The sequence below is a fragment of the Electrona antarctica genome (genome assembly GCF_951216825.1).
Source record: "Electrona antarctica genome assembly, chromosome: 24".
NCBI classification, from domain to species: Eukaryota; Metazoa; Chordata; class Actinopteri; order Myctophiformes; family Myctophidae; genus Electrona; species Electrona antarctica.
Window position 1 is genome coordinate 7,624,251 of NC_136803.1, and position 19,153 is coordinate 7,643,403.

General features: G+C 46.6%; 1 protein-coding gene across 2 annotated transcripts in view; it reads right to left on the reverse strand.

The window, feature by feature from the left end:
* Window positions 1-19,153, reverse strand: part of mgat5 (alpha-1,6-mannosylglycoprotein 6-beta-N-acetylglucosaminyltransferase) — a 189,054-nt gene that overhangs the window by 125,220 nt on the left and 44,681 nt on the right. For both annotated transcript variants that reach the window (XM_079495416.1, XM_079495417.1), the window contains exon 3: window positions 8,063-8,227. In XM_079495416.1, coding sequence (XP_079351542.1) covers window positions 8,063-8,227 — 165 coding nt within the window. The remainder of the gene's footprint in view (window positions 1-8,062; window positions 8,228-19,153) is intronic.

The window sequence follows — 19,153 nt, forward strand, 5'->3', positions numbered from 1 at the left end:
TGATGAATGTCAAACACACCAAAAAGGTCAGAATAAAGTGAAGTCTACACATACTGTGGATCTAAGCGTGTGGACATTTTGTCATCTCTCATAATTCAACCTTGTTGAGAAGTAGTAACATTTTAATTACGCCTGACATTTTCGATGCCTACCTTACCGACTGATGATTTAACATCTGTAGAGTACTTTGTAAAAACACCGATTTGAGATATGATTTAGGACTAAACCTTGCTGTTAATACACTTATTAATTCAATGTCTTTCTCTTACTCGTCCGAGAACGAAAGTGAGATAAAGGATCAATTTAAAAACTGAACCTTTTCAATGACAACATACTGTATACCAAATGAATAAGCACGACACTTGGCAGGCGGATGAGATTAAGAAAGATAGCAGGGCAGCTAGGAGGGAGCTGAGAGGGGCTCAGCTAGGAGGGAGACGAGAGGGGCTCAGCGAGGAGGGAGACGAGAGGGGCTCAGCTAGGAGGGGGCTCAGCTAGGAGGGAGACGAGAGGGGCTCAGCTAGGAGGGAGACGAGAGGGGCTCAGCTAGGAGGGGGCTCAGCTAGGAGGGAGACGAGAGGGGCTCAGCTAGGAGGGAGATGAGAGGGGCTCAGCTAGGAGGGAGACGAGAGGGGCTCAGCTAGGAGGGAGACGAGAGGGGCTCAGCTAGGAGGGAGACGAGAGGGGCTCAGCTAGGAGGGAGCTGAGAGGGGCTCAGCTAGGAGGGAGACGAGAGGGGCTCAGCTAGGAGGGAGACGAGAGGGGCTCAGCTAGGAGGGAGACGAGAGGGGCTCAGCTAGGAGGGAGACGAGAGGGGCTCAGCGAGGAGGGAGACGAGAGGGGCTCAGCTAGGAGGGAGACGAGAGGGGCTCAGCTAGGAGGGAGACGAGAGGGGCTCAGCTAGGAGGGAGACGAGAGGGGCTCAGCTAGGAGGGAGACGAGAGGGGCTCAGCGAGGAGGGAGACGAGAGGGGCTCAGCTAGGAGGGAGACGAGAGGGGCTCAGCTAGGAGGGAGACGAGAGGGGCTCAGCTAGGAGGGAGCTGAGAGGGGCTCAGCTAGGAGGGAGCTGAGAGGGGCTCAGCTAGGAGGGAGACGAGAGGGGCTCAGCTATGAGGGAGACGAGAGGGGCTCAGCTAGGAGGGAGACGAGAGGGGCTCAGCTAGGAGGGAGCTGAGAGGGGCTCAGCGAGGAGGGAGACGAGAGGGGCTCAGCGAGGAGGGAGACGAGAGGGGCTCAGCTAGGAGGGAGCTGAGAGGGGCTCAGCGAGGAGGGAGCTGAGAGGGGCTCAGCTAGGAGGGAGACGAGAGGGGCTCAGCTAGGAGGGAGACGAGAGGGGCTCAGCTAGGAGGGAGACGAGAGGGGCTCAGCTAGGAGGGAGACGAGAGGGGCTCAGCTAGGAGGGAGACGAGAGGGGCTCAGCTAGGAGGGAGACGAGAGGGGCTCAACTAGGAGGGAGACGAGAGGGGCTCAGCTAGGAGGGAGACGAGAGGGGCTCAGCTAGGAGGGAGACGAGAGGGGCTCAGCTAGGAGGGAGACGAGAGGGGCTCAGCTAGGAGGGAGACGAGAGGGGCTCAGCTAGGAGGGAGATGAGAGGGGCTCAGCTAGGAGGGAGACGAGAGGGGCTCAGCGAGGAGGGAGACGAGAGGGGCTCAGCGAGGAGGGAGACGAGAGGGGCTCAGCGAGGAGGGAGACGAGAGGGGCTCAGCTAGGAGGGAGACGAGAGGGGCTCAGCTAGGAGGGAGACGAGAGGGGCTCAGCTAGGAGGGAGACGAGAGGGGCTCAGCTAGGAGGGAGACGAGAGGGGCTCAGCTAGGAGGGAGACGAGAGGGGCTCAGCTAGGAGGGAGACGAGAGGGGCTCAGCTAGGAGGGAGACGAGAGGGGCTCAGCTAGGAGGGAGACGAGAGGGGCTCAGCTAGGAGGGAGACGAGAGGGGCTCAGCTAGGAGGGAGACGAGAGGGGCTCAGCTAGGAGGGAGACGAGAGGGGCTCAGCGAGGAGGGAGACGAGAGGGGCTCAGCTAGGAGGGAGACGAGAGGGGCTCAGCTAGGAGGGAGACGAGAGGGGCTCAGCTAGGAGGGAGACGAGAGGGGCTCAGCTATGAGGGAGACGAGAGGGGCTCAGCTAGGAGGGAGACGAGAGGGGCTCAGCTAGGAGGGAGACGAGAGGGGCTCAGCTAGGAGGGAGATGAGAGGGGCTCAGCTAGGAGGGAGACGAGAGGGGCTCAGCTAGGAGGGAGACGAGAGGGGCTCAGCTAGGAGGGAGACGAGAGGGGCTCAGCTAGGAGGGAGACGAGAGGGGCTCAGCGAGGAGGGAGACGAGAGGGGCTCAGCTAGGAGGGAGACGAGAGGGGCTCAGCTAGGAGGGAGACGAGAGGGGCTCAGCTAGGAGGGAGACGAGAGGGGCTCAGCGAGGAGGGAGACGAGAGGGGCTCTTGCAAAAGGAAGTAACTTCACTGATAGTGTCGGTGATGAACGAAGCTGTCACACAAACATTTTACATTTTCATCCCAGTGATGTTCTCAACCCCCCCACCCCCGTCATCTAAGGTCATTTCTGGAGGCTGTGTACTTTCTCCTGCTGCTGTATACTGGCTTATGTCCGTGAATTAATAATAAATATAGCCGATAGATTGGGGCTAGACCGTTGCCTATTTCCAACACCTGTATTAAATATAACAAACAGAAGTAACTAATTCTTGAGACAAATTTGTAAAGTCTTAAGGTGGCCTTACACTAGCCGATTTTTTTCAATCTGAAATCTGATAGCACCACACACTACAGGATAATCGGAGCGGGGCAGAGCAAATATCAAACATTCTTGATGTTGATCGGGCCGATCCCGATCGCGCTTTGAGCGGCCCGATTGAGTCGGGCACCCCCCGAGCGTCAAAAATGCCCGATTATCGGCTAGTGTAAGGCCACCTTTAGTGGGAATAGATTTTTGACTGTAGCAAGTTTTGTGTAAATAGGAAGTCTGATTGGGGTCATATTTATGCAAACACAGTAACACACAACTTGCAATCGAGTACCAAGCATGCACAAGACCTTACTATTGTGACAACAATTAGCTGTATTATAAATAATGTATGCCTATTGCTTAGAACTTGCGCCTATTGAACTCTGAATAAGGAAGATGCAATGTTTGCATAATACATGGCAACGCAACGCGGCAGTCGTCATAATTAGATCCTTCAAAAGCAGAGCCTGTCTTTGTCTCTGCGGCGACTCAGTATTGCTTAACCCGTTCTGACCTGAGATCAGATTCTAAAAATGTCTTCTACATCCTGACAGTTTTCTGAAAAAGCTATGTTTCTATGTCAGTCGTTCTTCGATTTTTCAAAAATAGCAGACCTACAAGCTCGTAGCGCGCCACTCGGTGGCGCGCTATGAGCTTGTAGATCTGCTGTTTTTCAATAGCTAAAGCATAACAATGCTAACACCAAAAGGGGTTCCCGCCCAAAATGGGTTAACTCAATCAGCCCCTTAATCCAATTGTGAATACATCACAGCTCGGCACAAGCTCCACATTCAAACTGCTTAATGCTGTGCAAACGACAGAGTCTAAGTCCTCTTGCGCTCCAGGAAAAACCAACACCTCGGGGAGCGGTTCCGTCATCTGAAAAGCTGGCAGGAAAATCAATGAGAACTAATAAAAAGGGTCACGCGGAGTCAACAGGAGGCCTTATATGAGTTATGTCCAAGGAGGATGAAGGCCCAGGCAGGCACACACGGTAGGGTTGAGAAATATACAAGGAAGGAGGATGAAGGCCCAGGCAGGGAGGATGAAGGCCCAGGCAGGCACACACGGTAGGTTTGAGAAATATACAAGCACATTCAATCAAAGAATACACAAACACATGTATTTGTTAGGCTTTTTAAAGGACCACTTCACCACTTTTCAACCTATCTTCATATATGAGGTCCTCACTAATAATCTTGAAAAAATGGCGCAATTTTTTTCTACTCTGTGTCTCATAGGAGGGCTGTGGGCAGTTCAGAAACCGTCTTCCAGTGACATCATCGATGGGGAATACAAGCTAATAAAAACTGCAGGCTTTCTAGTTCTGAAAAGTTGCAATGCGAAAATGGAAGCCATCGTTCTCACGATAATGGAAATCTAAACATTTTTGTAAAAAAATCTTGTTTAAAAAATAATCTGCCTAATGATGATGTCACTGGAAGACGGTTTCTAAACCGCCCACAGCCCTTCTATGAGACACAGACTGGAGTAGAAAAAAATCGTGCCATTTTATCATGATTATTAGTGAGGACCTATTATATGAAGATAGGTTGAAAAGTGGTGAAGTGGTCCTTTAAGGCTTGCACTTTCTTCATGGTGTAAATGACAAAAAGCTGTTTTGTTCTGTTCTAGCTGACAATTAACATGAATTAACATGAATTAACATGAATTAACATGAATTAACATGAATTAACATCCTCGCTTCTTTCAATCTAACTTTTAGCAGGCGGACGTACAGCATTAATGCCACGCATTTACGCAGCCAAAGTTTTTAACCTGAAATGGAAAACGAAACTAACACAATCAGCCAAGGCTTCCCCCCTTCTAGAGTCTCTTGTAACACTCTCATGTTGGGCTTATGTAGTGTCTAGCCAGAGGATAAGTCTCTTGTAACACTCTCATGTTGGGCTTATGTAGTGTCTATCTATCACTCTCACGTTGGGCTTATGTAGTGTCTAGCCAGAGGATAAGTCCACAGTATGAATGTATCACTCTCATGTTGGCCTTATGTAGTGTCTAGCCAGAGGATAAGTCCAGTATCACTCTCACGTTGGGCTTATGTAGTGTCTAGCCAGAGGATAAGTCCAGTATCACTCTCATGTTGGGCTTATGTAGTGTCTAGCCAGAGGATAAGTCCAGTATCACTCTCATGTTGGGCTTATGTAGTGTCTAGCCACAGGATAAGTCCACAGTATGAATGTATCACTCTCATGTTGGGCTCATGTAGTGTCTATCTATCACTCTCATGTTGGGCTTATGTAGTGTCTAGCCAGAGGATAAGTCCAGTATCACTCTCATGTTGGGCTTATGTAGTGTCTAGCCAGAGGATAAGTCCAGTATCACTCTCATGTTGGCCTTATGTAGTGTCTAGCCAGAGGATAAGTCCAGTATCACTCTCATGTTGGGCTTATGTAGTGTCTAGCCAGAGGATAAGTCCAGTATCACTCTCATGTTGGGCTTATGTAGTGTCTAGCCAGAGGATAAGTCCAGTATCACTCTCATGTTGGCCTTATGTAGTGTCTAGCCAGAGGATAAGTCCAGTATCACTCTCATGTTGGCCTTATGTAGTGTCTAGCCAGAGGATAAGTCCAGTATCACTCTCATGTTGGCCTTATGTAGTGTCTAGCCAGAGGATAAGTCCACAGTATGAATGTGTATCACATCTCATGTTGGGCTTATGTAGTGTCTAGCCAGAGGATAAGTCCAGTATCACTCTCATGTTGGCCTTATGTAGTGTCTAGCCAGAGGATAAGTCCACAGTATGAATGTGTATCACATCTCATGTTGGGCTTATGTAGTGTCTAGCCAGAGGATAAGTCCACAGTATCACTCTCATGTTGGGCTTATGTAGTGTCTAGCCAGAGGATAAGTCCACAGTATCACTCTCATGTTGGGCTTATGTAGTGTCTAGCCAGAGGATAAGTCCACAGTATGAATGTGTATCACATCTCATGTTGGGCTTATGTAGTGTCTAGCCAGAGGATAAGTCCAGTATCACTCTCATGTTGGCCTTATGTAGTGTCTAGCCAGAGGATAAGTCCACAGTATGAATGTATCACTCTCATGTTGGGCTTATGTAGTGTCTAGCCAGAGGATAAGTCCACAGTATGAATGTGTATCACATCTCATGTTGGGCTTATGTAGTGTCTAGCCAGAGGATAAGTCCAGTATCACTCTCATGTTGGCCTTATGTAGTGTCTAGCCAGAGGATAAGTCCACAGTATGAATGTATCACTCTCATGTTGGGCTTATGTAGTGTCTAGCCAGAGGATAAGTCCACAGTATGAATGTGTATCACATCTCATGTTGGGCTTATGTAGTGTCTAGCCATAGGATAAGTCCACAGTATGAATGGCATACCTGTGTTCAGCCACTGTCTCCTTTTAGTGTGGCCTACATAGAAACATCAGCATCAATGGTTGGATTGGGGGGAAGTCCCTGCGACATACTAGCGTCATGTCCAGGGGGTGTACTTGTACATCAAGCTGCCTCACGCTACAGAAACAGGAGATAGGCTCCTGCCCCTATGGGCCTCATGGCTCGGCAAGGCTACTACTTTACATAGAAACAGCCACAAATGCATTCAAGTCCAACATCGGTGGTATTACAATTTATGCAACTGGTGATAGGATAGGTTTAGTCACACCCCCCTGTTCTCACAGCTAATTAGCCCTAGGGTCGATGGTGAAAGTGACACTTTACTAAGTGTTTAGTAACAAACCCTATGTTATACTATTCCCTCTCTCTGAATAGTATTACCTTCCATGAGCACCTGTCTCTTACGTATTAAACATAGTGAAAGTAAATTATTATCCAATCGCATGCGTTGCAAGAAGGGGCCTGTACATTACGGGTCTTTCAGTTGTACTTGTATTGTCTTAATTTGCGAAACACGTGGTAGAAACATTGCCATTGTGCTGCAAAAATCCACTAAAGTGAAATAATTCAAAATTATCAAAATGGTTGCCAACACAACTTTGATTTCCCTTCATTTTCCAATGTCAGTGCTGATATTATGAGGGCATATTTTCAGCCTCTGCATGAAATAGCTGAGTTTGCTCCATGTGAGTAACGGTGTGTGTTTTGTTAATAGATTTTTTGCGACGGAGACTAGATTTGCAGCATGTAGAAAGCCCTTTACATTTGCAAAAAATATAAAGTCACCATCCATCCATCCACCCATCTTCAACCGTTTATCCGTAGACAGGTCGCGGGGGCAACAGCTCCACCAGAGAGCTCCAGACTTCCCTCTCCAGAGCAACATTAGTAACTTCCTCCTGGGGGATCCCGAGGCGTTCCAAGGCCAGTGAGTCGATGTAATCCCTCCAACTGCGCCTCGGTCTGCCCCGGGGTCTCCTCCCAGTGGGACATACATCGACGACCTCCCTAGGGAGACACTTGAGAGGCATCCTAACCAGATGCCCGCCCCGAACCACCTCATCATCATAATTTTTCGACCGCGGTCGAGATCATGGATTTCACAATGCCACGCCACCTAAGCTGACTCTTTTCCAGGCGAAGAAGCAGCGACTCTACTCCGAGTCTCTCTCGGTCTATCTATCTGGGATATGCCAGCTACCCGTCTGAGAAAACTCATTGCCGGTTACCACTTGTATTCACGACCTTATTCTTTCGGTCAAAGGAAAGTCACCATAGCAGAGAGTACTATTCCAAACTAACAGTTGATCACTGGAAGTTGTGATTACTTGGATATAGTACAAAATGATCGATATGATATGTCTCTAAACTACAATGAAAAATCCAGACTGTTCCCTTGCAACACACACACACACACACACACACACACACACACACACACACACACACACACACACACACACACACACACACACACACACACACACACACACACACACACACACACACACACACACACACACACACACACACACACACACACACCTCATTTATATAACATTTGTAGGAGTTCCGTTGACTTGACAGTATTGCTACTCCATACTGCACTGAGGCACGGCAAGACATTGTTGCCAAGTTATGACTTAATAATGCTTGCCTTTTTAGTCAATTCTTCCCATATCAATGACACACTTAAACACACAACTTGTAGCATCAAAGTATATGCTCTGTTATTCAGACAATAAGATGCTGCTGTCAAGGACCGGGTAGGCCTTTACATTGCCTTGCACTGACATCAGCTGCTGCTCGACCCCGAGGTGCCATAGTTTTGATTACAAGAATAATCAAAATGACATTAGTTCTATGTATGCTGAGAGCCCAATTGCCACATGTGTATACACACAGTACAGTACACACATGTGGAGCCTGAGAGAGAAGCGCTTACCGGCTACGTTGACCTTCTCAGCGTTGGTGGCGCTGGGTCCGGCCGTGCTGGTGCCGTTGGTCAGGTTGCCCCCGGTGCCGTTGTAGATGTTCTCCACTTTGGACTCCAGCTTGCCCAGCCGCAGCATGATGTTATCCAGCAACACCGCCAAGGTCTTCTTCAAGTCTAACAACAACAAGACACAACATGGCAGTGAGTGAAAATCCAATCAACAAAACAAAAACAGATGCAGGACAGCTGACAGAGCCTGTGTATAAATGTGATTCATTCATACGTGTCCGTAGAAAAGTCTGTATAAAAGTCTGTATAAAAGTCTGTATAAAAGTCAGTATAGTCCGTATAAAAGACTGTATAAAAGTCTGTATAAAAGACCGTATACAAGTCTGTATAAAAGTCTTTATAAAAGTCTGTATAAAAGTCTGTATAAAAGTCCATATAAAAGTCTGTATAAAAGTCTGTATAGTCCGTATAAAAGTCTGTATAAAAGTCCATATAAAAGTCCGTATAAAAGACTGTATAAAAGTCTGTATAGTCCGTATAAAAGACTGTATAAAAGACTGTATAGTCCTTATAAAAGTCTGTATAAAAGTCTGTATAAAAGTCTGTATAAAAGTCTGTATAAAAGTCTGTAAAAAAGACCGTATAAAAGTCTGTATAAAAGTCTGTAAAAAAGACCGTATAAAAGTCTGTATAAAAGACTGTATAAAAGTCTGTATAAAATGTGTGCGTGCGTGCGTGCGTGTGTGAGAGGTAATTTAGGTTTGTACAATGTGTAACTTAGCAGGCCAGTTCACCAGCAGTTTGCCTCCAGTATGAAAACAGTAACTAAAGCGTAACTCAAGAACATTGTTGATGCTGCAGCTGGAGGGGCTGAGCTCTACCTGACTAGACTGCTCTGCCAGGGGCTGAGCTCAGTGAGCTCTACCTGACTAGACTGCTCTTACAGGGGCTGAGCTCTACCTGACTAGACTGCTCTGCCAGGGGCTGAGCTCTACCTGACTAGACTGCTCTGCAGGGGCTGAGCTCTACCTGACTAGACTGCTCTACCTGACTAGACTGCTCTACCTGACTAGACTGCTCTGGAGGGGCTGAGCTCTACCTGACTAGACTGCTCTGCCAGGGGCTGAGCTCTACCTGACTAGACTGCTCTGCCAGGGGCTGAGCTCTACCTGACTAGACTGCTCTGCAGGGGCTGAGCTCTACCTGACTAGACTGCTCTGCCAGGGGCTGAGCTCTACCTGACTAGACTGCTCTACAGGGGCTGAGCTCTACCTGACTAGACTGCTCTACAGGGGCTGAGCTCTACCTGACTAGACTGCTCTGCAGGGGCTGAGCTCTACCTGACTAGACTGCTCTACCTGACTAGACTGCTCTACCTGACTAGACTGCTCTACAGGGGCTGAGCTCTACCTGACTAGACTGCTCTGCAGGGGCTGAGCTCTACCTGACGCTCTACCTGACTAGACTGCTCTGGAGGGGCTGAGCTCTACCTGACTAGACTGCTCTGGAGGGGCTGAGCTCTACCTGACTAGACTGCTCTGGAGGGGCTGAGCTCTACCTGACTAGACTGCTCTGGAGGGGCTGAGCTCTACCTGACTAGACTGCTCTGGAGGGGCTGAGCTCTACCTGACTAGACTGCTCTTACAGGGGCTGAGCTCTACCTGACTAGACTGCTCTACCTGACTAGACTGCTCTTACAGGCGCTGAGCTCTACCTGACTAGACTGCTCTACCCGACTAGACTGCTCTACCTGACTAGACTGCTCTGCAGAGGCTGAGCTCTACCTGACTAGACTGCTCTTACAGGCGCTGAGCTCTACCTGACTAGACTGCTCTACCTGACTAGACTGCTCTACCTGACTAGACTGCTCTGCAGAGGCTGAGCTCTACCTGACTAGACTGCTCTTACAGGCGCTGAGCTCTACCTGACTAGACTGCTCTACCTGACTAGACTGCTCTGCAGGGGCTGAGCTCTACCTGACTAGACTGCTCTACCTGACTAGACTGCTCTACCTGACTAGACTGCTCTACCTGACTAGACTGCTCTACCTGACTAGACTGCTCTACAGGGGCTGAGCTCTACCTGACTAGACTGCTCTACAGGGGCTGAGCTCTACCTGACTAGACTGCTCTTACAGGGGCTGAGCTCTACCTGACTAGACTGCTCTACAGGGGCTGAGCTCTACCTGACTAGACTGCTCTACAGGGGCTGAGCTCTACCTGACTAGACTGCTCTACAGGGGCTGAGCTCTACCTGACTAGACTGCTCTTACAGGGGCTGAGCTCTACCTGACTAGACTGCTCTGGAGGGGCTGAGCTCTACCTGACTAGACTGCTCTACCTGACTAGACTGCTCTACCTGACTAGACTGCTCTACCTGACTAGACTGCTCTGGAGGGGCTGAGCTCTACCTGACTAGACTGCTCTTACAGGGGCTGAGCTCTACCTGACTAGACTGCTCTTACCAAATGATGAATGAAGGGATTCGATCACAACAGTGTAGAATTCTGGCGTCAATTACATGACAAAGAGATCTTACAAAATTGCAGCGTCCTGGTCATGAATATAATTGCAGTGTGTAGTGTCAAGTGTAAGGTACATACAATAGAGTAGACTAGTGACTTCTTGTCACGGGAAATATTGACAGGGTGTGGTGTACACTACAAATGAATGTGTGTGTGTGCGTGTGCGTGCGTGCGTGCGTGTATATGATGTAGAATATTTTTTATCAATACTGCCTCAAGGGACAAATTTGTAGGCCAGACTCTAAAGCACAGTCCAAGAATACACAAGGGAGGGGCTTGAATGGATTCAACGTAGTTATTATTAGTCACAAACTTTAACCCAGTTCACAACTTTAACCCATTTTGACCTGAGATCAGATTCTAAAAATGTCTTCTACATCCTGACAGTTTTCTGAAAAAGCTATGTTTCTATGTCAGTCGTCAGTCATTTTTCAAAAATAGCAGACCTACAAGCTTGTAGAACTGCTATTTTTCAATAGCTAAAGCATAACATAATGCTAACACCAAAAGGGGTTCCCGCCCAAAATGGGTTAAAACACACATCCCTATTTTGGTCATGTTATTGTACACGAAGATTTGGAAAAACTTTCAAATATACAATGAGTATAAAATAGGGCATTCATATGTGATAAATATTCAAATGATAAAACAATTGAGTTCTGCAAGTTTGTTTCCCTTAATAGGGAGAAATAGAATATTAATTTGGTCTGGGAAGGGCGGACACATCTTTCTTTCTCAGAAAACGGGAGACAAAAACAACGAGGACGTTCGTGTGAGCCCCTCGACCCACAGTAAATCACTGGCTTTCATGCTGCTGTGCTCAGGGGCTTATTTATTTGAACGAAAAACCCAGAGACGCACGGTGTGCCATTTACAAATGACCTTGTCGCTTAATTTGGCTCATCGCATTTCTGTGTGGGCATCCGTGTCTGCAGCGTCTGTCTGCACAGGGGACACAGCCACCGACGGAGAGGGTGTGTGTGTGTGTGTGTGTGTGTGGGGGGGGGGGGGGTATTTTAAAAGGGCGCCGTCTCTGAATTGTATCCAAGGAGTTGTTGTTTTTTCTGCCTCAGTCCTTGTGATATTTGTCTCATCCTGTCGTGTAAACAGCGATGATATTTCACAGGACGTCAAGTTGCTCTAAAATCCCATCACGACCAGTTCAAAATGAAATAAAATCTCAAGACTGAAAATGTAATGATTGATGATGTTTTAGGCCGACCGGCTGAAGAAACCATGACATTTCTGAGACTAAAATAACTAATGACTGAAAATAGCCGATCTACAAGCTCTGCTATTTCCGGTGCGCAGCGTGCTTTCACAGAAGACACGCTGGCTCCTATGGAATCCAAATGACTGAAATCAGTCTTGGCGATTGAGAACTTTAATCCATGAGTACATAACATAACACCAGCTCAGTGGCCTTGTGGTTAGAGTGTCCGCCCTGAGACTGGGAGGTCGGGGTTCGATCCCCAGCCGGGTCATACCAAAGACTCTAAAAATGGGACCCAGTGCCTCCCTGCTTGGCACTCAGCATCAAGGTTTGGATTGGGGGTAAGTCCCTGCGACATACTAGCGTCATGTCCAGGGGGTGTACTTGTACATCAAGCTGCCTCACGCTACAGAAACAGGAGATTGGCTCCTGCTCCTATGGGCCTCATGGCTCGACAAGGCTACTTACTTACTTACATAACATAACATCCAACAACCGGGTTGTTGTTGCTGATGTAATGGGGTGAGGTGATCTTTTGTGATGACTATTAATCACGTCAGTTTCAGGCCGAATGACATGACGCTCACCTGATAGCCAGAGAGCCCCTCCCTGTGCTGCTTTAACAGAGAACCAAAACACCAACCATCGCCCCGGGGCAGTCATCGGGTGCCACGTCGCATGCGGGCGCCACATTTTCCCTAGTGCGTGCCGCATTTGACACGCCACTCTTCATCACGTCAGAGAGAGTGCGTTGGCAAGGGCAAGACAAGCCCTGGCAAGGCAGGCACAGCCAGAACCTTTTCATGTGAGGAAAGGACTGAATGCCACGGCATTTAGATGCTTTCAGACTAGGCTACACAAAGTACTGTGGGCATAAATTAACTGGAAAAGCTGTAGAGCTGATGCCTCGCCATGTTATTGGGCTGGGAATCATAGATATTAAAAAAAAAGATGTCTCATTGGCTGCTGCAGTTCATTGGAGGCGTGTCTCCAATGAAGGCAGGAAGTCATGTGGAAGTGCTGAAGGCATGCAGGAAGGCATTTTCTTCTAACTTAAATAACTTCTACAAATGCCCCCAAAAACTTTACATTTCACAGTAAGATTTAGCTCAGTTGAAACTTTTCCAGCAACTGACTTATTTGTATGCACCAGACACCCCGACCTCCATCCCCCCCTATCTCGCCAGCACCGTAATACCTTATTGTAAGAGGCAATCAGAAACTCCTTTCCATCCAACGAAAAGAAAGATTGCTTTAGAAATTGCAATGGTCAATATAGTGATTTCAATATTTCAGCTTCAATTGAGCATGCAGCTCTATACCTTCTACCGTCACAGATTGTGGGGCGGATCGTGTAGCTGCATGTATTACCATTTATAAAGGAGGACCAATTATATGCAAGGAAATACACGGGTGTGCAAGAGAACATTATGTGCGTCGTTAAAAAGGCAACCCATTTAGGTTACCTTGTTAGTTGTTACTGAAGGAAAGTCTAGTTATCTTTATGATAACGCAGTAACGCACAGGGCCGTCTTGGGATGAAATGCGTTGAAAGCCATAATGCATCCTTTCGTCAGTTTATATTAACCCATTTTGACCTGAGATCAGATTCTAAAAATGTCTTCTAAATCCGGACAGTTTTCTGAAAAAGATATGTTTCTATGTCAGTCGTTCTTCGATATTTCAAAAATAGCAGACCTACAAGCTCATAGCGCGCCACTCGGTGGCGCGCTATGAGCTTGTAGGTCTGCTATTTTTTGCTATTTTTGAGAGGTAACCATGCTTAAAAGGAAGACAATGCCAGTGAGCAATGCATAAAGCTCCCACACATCCACTTCAGGGACATCAACGCTTCCCAAATTAAACATTTTTCTATTTATTTATTTTTGTATCCAATACTTGCATTAAGCCTCTTCAGCCACATACGCTACTGGCACTGGGAGCATGTAGGTCGAAATTAACGTGTTGACACATGCATTGAAAAGTTAAAACATTTACAAATAAAATATAATATTGACGAAACTAATCGGAGGTGTGGACTGACTCTAATCGCCAAAAAACGTAAACTTTGTTTACACACAATGCCATGTTTTTCCATATCGTATCATATTTTGTCCGGTATTTCTTGTTTGTGACTTAATGTCATGTCACATTGATGTCATGTTCTTGATGGCCATGGCTCAACTTCTCAACACAATACTAGATGGCGTAATCTGAGTTCTCTACAACAGTGACCTTGCATTCTCCCTTTCTAGCCTTTTCTCTCACGGCTGCCATTTAAGATAGCGTGGCCATGTTTAAGATAGCGTGGCCATGTTTGCCATAATAGCCGCTTTGTTGTTACAAAAAGGGGAGCCTCGAATCTTACACATTTAATAGACAACAAAAACATCTCTGACTGTGAGAAGAGGTCACAGACTGGGTGAAGGGAAGCAACTCTCATTATCTACAGGTCGCTGCTATGACAGCGACTCTCCCTGCATGAAGACTTCATCAACATCATTGTCTCGTCTTGTGAACCATCGCCAGCAACGTGCGGGACCAACCAGGACACGACGGCTCTGAAGTAACAACAACAAACTGATGTCATCAAACTCGCTAAAGCCATGGACAATACTTCAGAGCTTCATTCAGAATTCAACATTCAGGACTCTCTTTGGAACTATTTTTGTAACCAAATTATATGCAATGTAATTTCTGAATCTCACAATACTTGTATTCTCTAATTGAATTATTCTTCACTAAACTATCCAACATTAGGATTTGTTGTGGTCTCAATTATTGCGTCTTCTCTAAATTACTATTTTTGGGTTCTTTCTAAAAGTATTCTCTGCCATTGTAACTTAAGGTCTTTAAAGGGACAGTGTGACAATTTCTTCCTGATTATTACAATTTGAGGTTATACGGTAATATTCACTGATTAATTGGATTCCTTTGGTTATTGAGCAATATTTAGCAGTATTTATCTTATCTTAATTTGTATTTATCATACTACCGGTATACAGTATATAGCACTATAAGTTATAGCCTTAGAGTATATATGAATAGAGACGGCACCCGGAGGAAACCCTGAGGCGCAATGGACATAGTGGCCGAATTTGGTATTGCAGCCTGGGCCAAACTCATGAACGCGCTGGTCCGTTGACTATCATTGCGCACGTTCATGATGACACGTGGACACGGTTTCAGTGCAATGGCAGCGCGTTCATGTGTTTGACCCAATCAATCCCAGAATGCACTCTGTTCCTACAAGGAAGGAGGAGTGAAATCGCCTCATGCGCTTTTGAGCAACTTAATGCAAGTGGATGGGAGGAGAACTCGGGTGACGTCTCTATTCATATATACTCTAAGGTTATAGCAACCAAAACTCCATGAGTTTGTGTGGCACAAATTATATCCACCAACAGGCAGTATGTAAGCCTGGGGCTGGGGATATGTTATGCACAAAGCCACAAAGGCCTTTTTGATTAGCTATAAGCATCATCTTTCAGCGGACCCGTAAAACCTCCACAGTGGGTTGTCACAGTGAGCATCAGCACTCACTCAGGCATCAGGAGTGGCAAGGAGAGCATGCCAAGTATTAGCAAAGCCTTCCCTGTTCCACAGGGGCATCGACAGGGTGAACATAGTCGATAGCTGCAGGGATTTGATCCCTCTTCATTAATGCTTGGCTGGATCCAATGCGGTCATAGCAGGGTCATATTCAATGGAGGGATGGCAGCACTCCACTTAAGACTTGCAACTTAATGATATTTAAAATGTTTACTACAGGTGAGGGGATTTACTGGTTTGCACCGTTAATAAAAAAGGAGAAATGTGCTTCTGTTAGATTAGAAATTAGACAAATACTGCATGTGTGTAATAATGACAATGTGTCTGGTTTGACACGACCTTTGACACAATCCTGTTTCTGGTTTACCCCCAAACGTTGACGTGAAGGTCAAAATTACTAGCCTGGCTGAATTTTCATTTCGTTGTCTTTTTCATCTCTCTTCGCTGCCCTGCCCATCACTTCCCTGCCTCTCGGCTTTCAGGGGAAAAAAGAGTAAATAAGTAAATGTAACATCATGAGAGATGAGCAGGAACCACCCCCCCCCCCCCCCACCCAACCACACCACTTCCCTGTTTGTGAACGAACCCTCTCACTGGGATCTTAATTCAGTCATGGTGAGGTCGACAGATGTGTGTGTGTGTGTGTGTGTGTGTGTGTGTGTGTGTGTGTGTGTGTGTGTGTGTGTGTGTGTGTGTGTGTGTGTGTGTGTGTGTGTGTGTGTGTGTGTGTGTGTATAATCCATATTCCTATGCTGCTGAGTGCTCTCTGCGTGTTGAATGACATTTCATCGGTTCTTTTCCTGTCAGGAGATCACTAGCGACATGCCATTTTAAACGCTTCACGTCCGGTAGCGGAGGCGACAGATGTCTGAGGGATGAGGAAAAGATATTAAATAGAACGATACAAAATAAATACAAATAAATAAACCCCCTATTTGAGATTAAGAGCAAGAGCATCACAGTGGAAATGTGTCAAGAGGAACATCAGCCTTTTGGTTCAGCGAGTCTGTTACTGAACCACTACGAAGGTCACCTTGAAATACACAATGAACTGGACCATGGCTCAGCGGTCCAGGCACCTTGGCTGGCAATCCAGTCTGGCAGTGTGCCGCGGGTTCGACTCCCGATCCCGACGGCCTTTACTGCATGTCTTCCCCCCCCCCCCCCATCTCTCTCCCCATTTCCTGTCAGCCTACTGTCTGTCCCTCTATAAAAATAAATAAAATAAAGGCGGAAGCCGCAAAAAAAAAAACATTTAAAAAAAAAGAAATACAAAATGTAATGAATGAACCAAAAAACAAACACAAAGTACATTAAATATACTAGTGGGCACTGGCCTACATGGAACGATGCAAGTTGAAAATGCATGCCTCACCCAGTTATTATGTACGTGTCCCTTTTATGCCCATATATGGAGTTCTTTGTCAGGCATGCCCAAATATAGAGTCTATGCAGATGCCAGAACATCGTTGTGATGTCAGAACAATCACTGTGATGTCAGAACAGGCCAGCTCCATATATGGAGATTTAGGGGTGATCTGGATTTGGGCCCTCATGTCTGGAGCTTGGGCAGAGGCTTTTGTGCTGGTTCTGGACAACCGTGGGTCCGACCGACTCGACACCAGGCACTGCACTCCCTGTGGTGGTGTGGAACGCGTGTCACAGGTCGGTGGGGCGAACGGTTCTCGAGTTACGTGGATTACAGACATACAGGGACGTGGTGCATTTAGATTATACGCTATATAATACACACACTACAAGGGAGGTGCATAAAGCGATGCAGTTAGTTTAGCTGTTCTAAATACACCAGCCTGCTGAACAAGGCTACCACCACTGTCTGGTGAAAAAAATGAGTAATGGCATGCCCAAGGACAATTTCCTGCCCGCCTCGACATTTCGTAAGAGTGATAATGCAATTGCCAAAACACAAATCCTACTGCATTCCCCTTTAGCCCTGCATGTCACGTAATGTTTTGACAAAAGAATAAATACAAAAAATATCAAGAAATCTAGATGGAATGAGTGTGTGTGTGTGTGTGTGTGTGTGTGTGTGTGTGTGTGTGTGTGTGTGTGTGTGTGTGTGTGTGTGTGTGTGTGTGTGTGTGTCTGGGATAGGGAGCAATAGGTAGAGGAGTGATTTCAAGGAAACATAAACATGTGTAATTCATCATCAGTGATTTCCCTTATCGTTCTCAAGTGTGATCTGTGCAGGAAGCAGCGAGCGAGCAGACCGCCCGTGCCCGGAGTCACGTATGCGTCTGTGGGTGACAACTTGTTTGCAGAGGGAGGGTAAATGTGGTACACACGATAGGCGTCCATCCCACAGGGGACGAGGAGGCAGGATTTCCACTCCAGATACAATTACAGCCTCAACCCAACCCAAGTCTCACCAGGGGATGGAGGGCAGAGCAGTTTACACACACATTCCCTCCCGTTACTAGAGAGGCGAATACGTCTTATAACCGTCAGGGGCCAGGGGTGCCCGCCGCCACAGTCGGCTCAAATTAATGGAGGGTCGAAAAGAGGAAGTCATCAAGTCATTAGGCCCATATGGAGGCTGACCATTAATGCTGGGGAGTAGGGCCAGGAAACGTCCCAGTACCCAGTCTCCCCCGTGCTATCTGATCCATGCCACGGAAATGGATCTCAATGTGATTTCAGAGTGCAGATAACGGTCTGTGCAGCCTATGAAAAAGAAAAAAAAGTGCCATCGAAATGCGATCTTTGTTATGAGGGATAGAAAGAAGACAGGCTGGACAGCATTCAGTTCCCAGGAAACAGAGCTGGCTAATAAATAATACCATGGTAAACGTTGGAAGTGGTTTTGTGCCTAGAGATCACATGATTTAGCATAAACTATAAAGAATATAGTTTTAAAAATCAGTCAAGTGGATGACAGAGTTCGCACCAACTATTAATTAATTGTCACACACCACCCATTATGACCACACCGAGCGTCTCCCTAAATTCACAACAGATTATGGTGTTTTTTGTTACGATAAACGTAACCTCAACGCCACATGTCTGCATGTGTCCATTGTGCTGCTGTCACAGTATTTCTAACCAAATATTGGCCATGAATTCACCTGTCAGCCAACGGGATATAAGGGACTATAGAGCGTCGCAGTCCCGCCCCCTTTCATGACGACGCCAGGCCCAGGAAATAATTCCCAATGCATTTTTCCCATAGACATTTCAAAACGTATTTATTTAAAGACCTTATAAGCATCGTACAAAGCCAGCTCGAGTCACACATATATTTTGGACCAAACAAATAATTACAAAGAAGAAAAACAACAAAAAAAGGGTTTTTTTCTACTTTCTAATTCTTTGTTTGGCCCAAAACATTGGTCCTCATTCACAAAGGAGAAATACGCCAGAGCGTAACGGAAGCGTAAACAGATACTTAAAGGTAGCGTATTTATCGGTCCGATCACGCTGCGATTTGCTCCCGTCTTATTCAGGGAAGCTGGTGTAATCACTTCATTTGTGCGGATCGGCGAGTGTAGCCTTTCCGCATTTTTCCCAAGCGATTCGCCTGGTGTCGCCTGGGTGTCGCCTGGTTAAATGGAACATCCACGCCCATCCCACACCATATAAGGCAACAGGAAATATCGAAATACGTCATCATAGCCTACACAGAGCTTTAAATTATATACAACAGCCGCGATGAGCTTGTAGAGCAGTTAATTTTGACAGGCGGGTCTCTGCACGGACAGATCTTCAAGCTAAAATTAAATGTCAGAACGTTAATAAGTTAACTGATGTTACAGTTACTTTCACATAATGAGAAAGAAGTTAA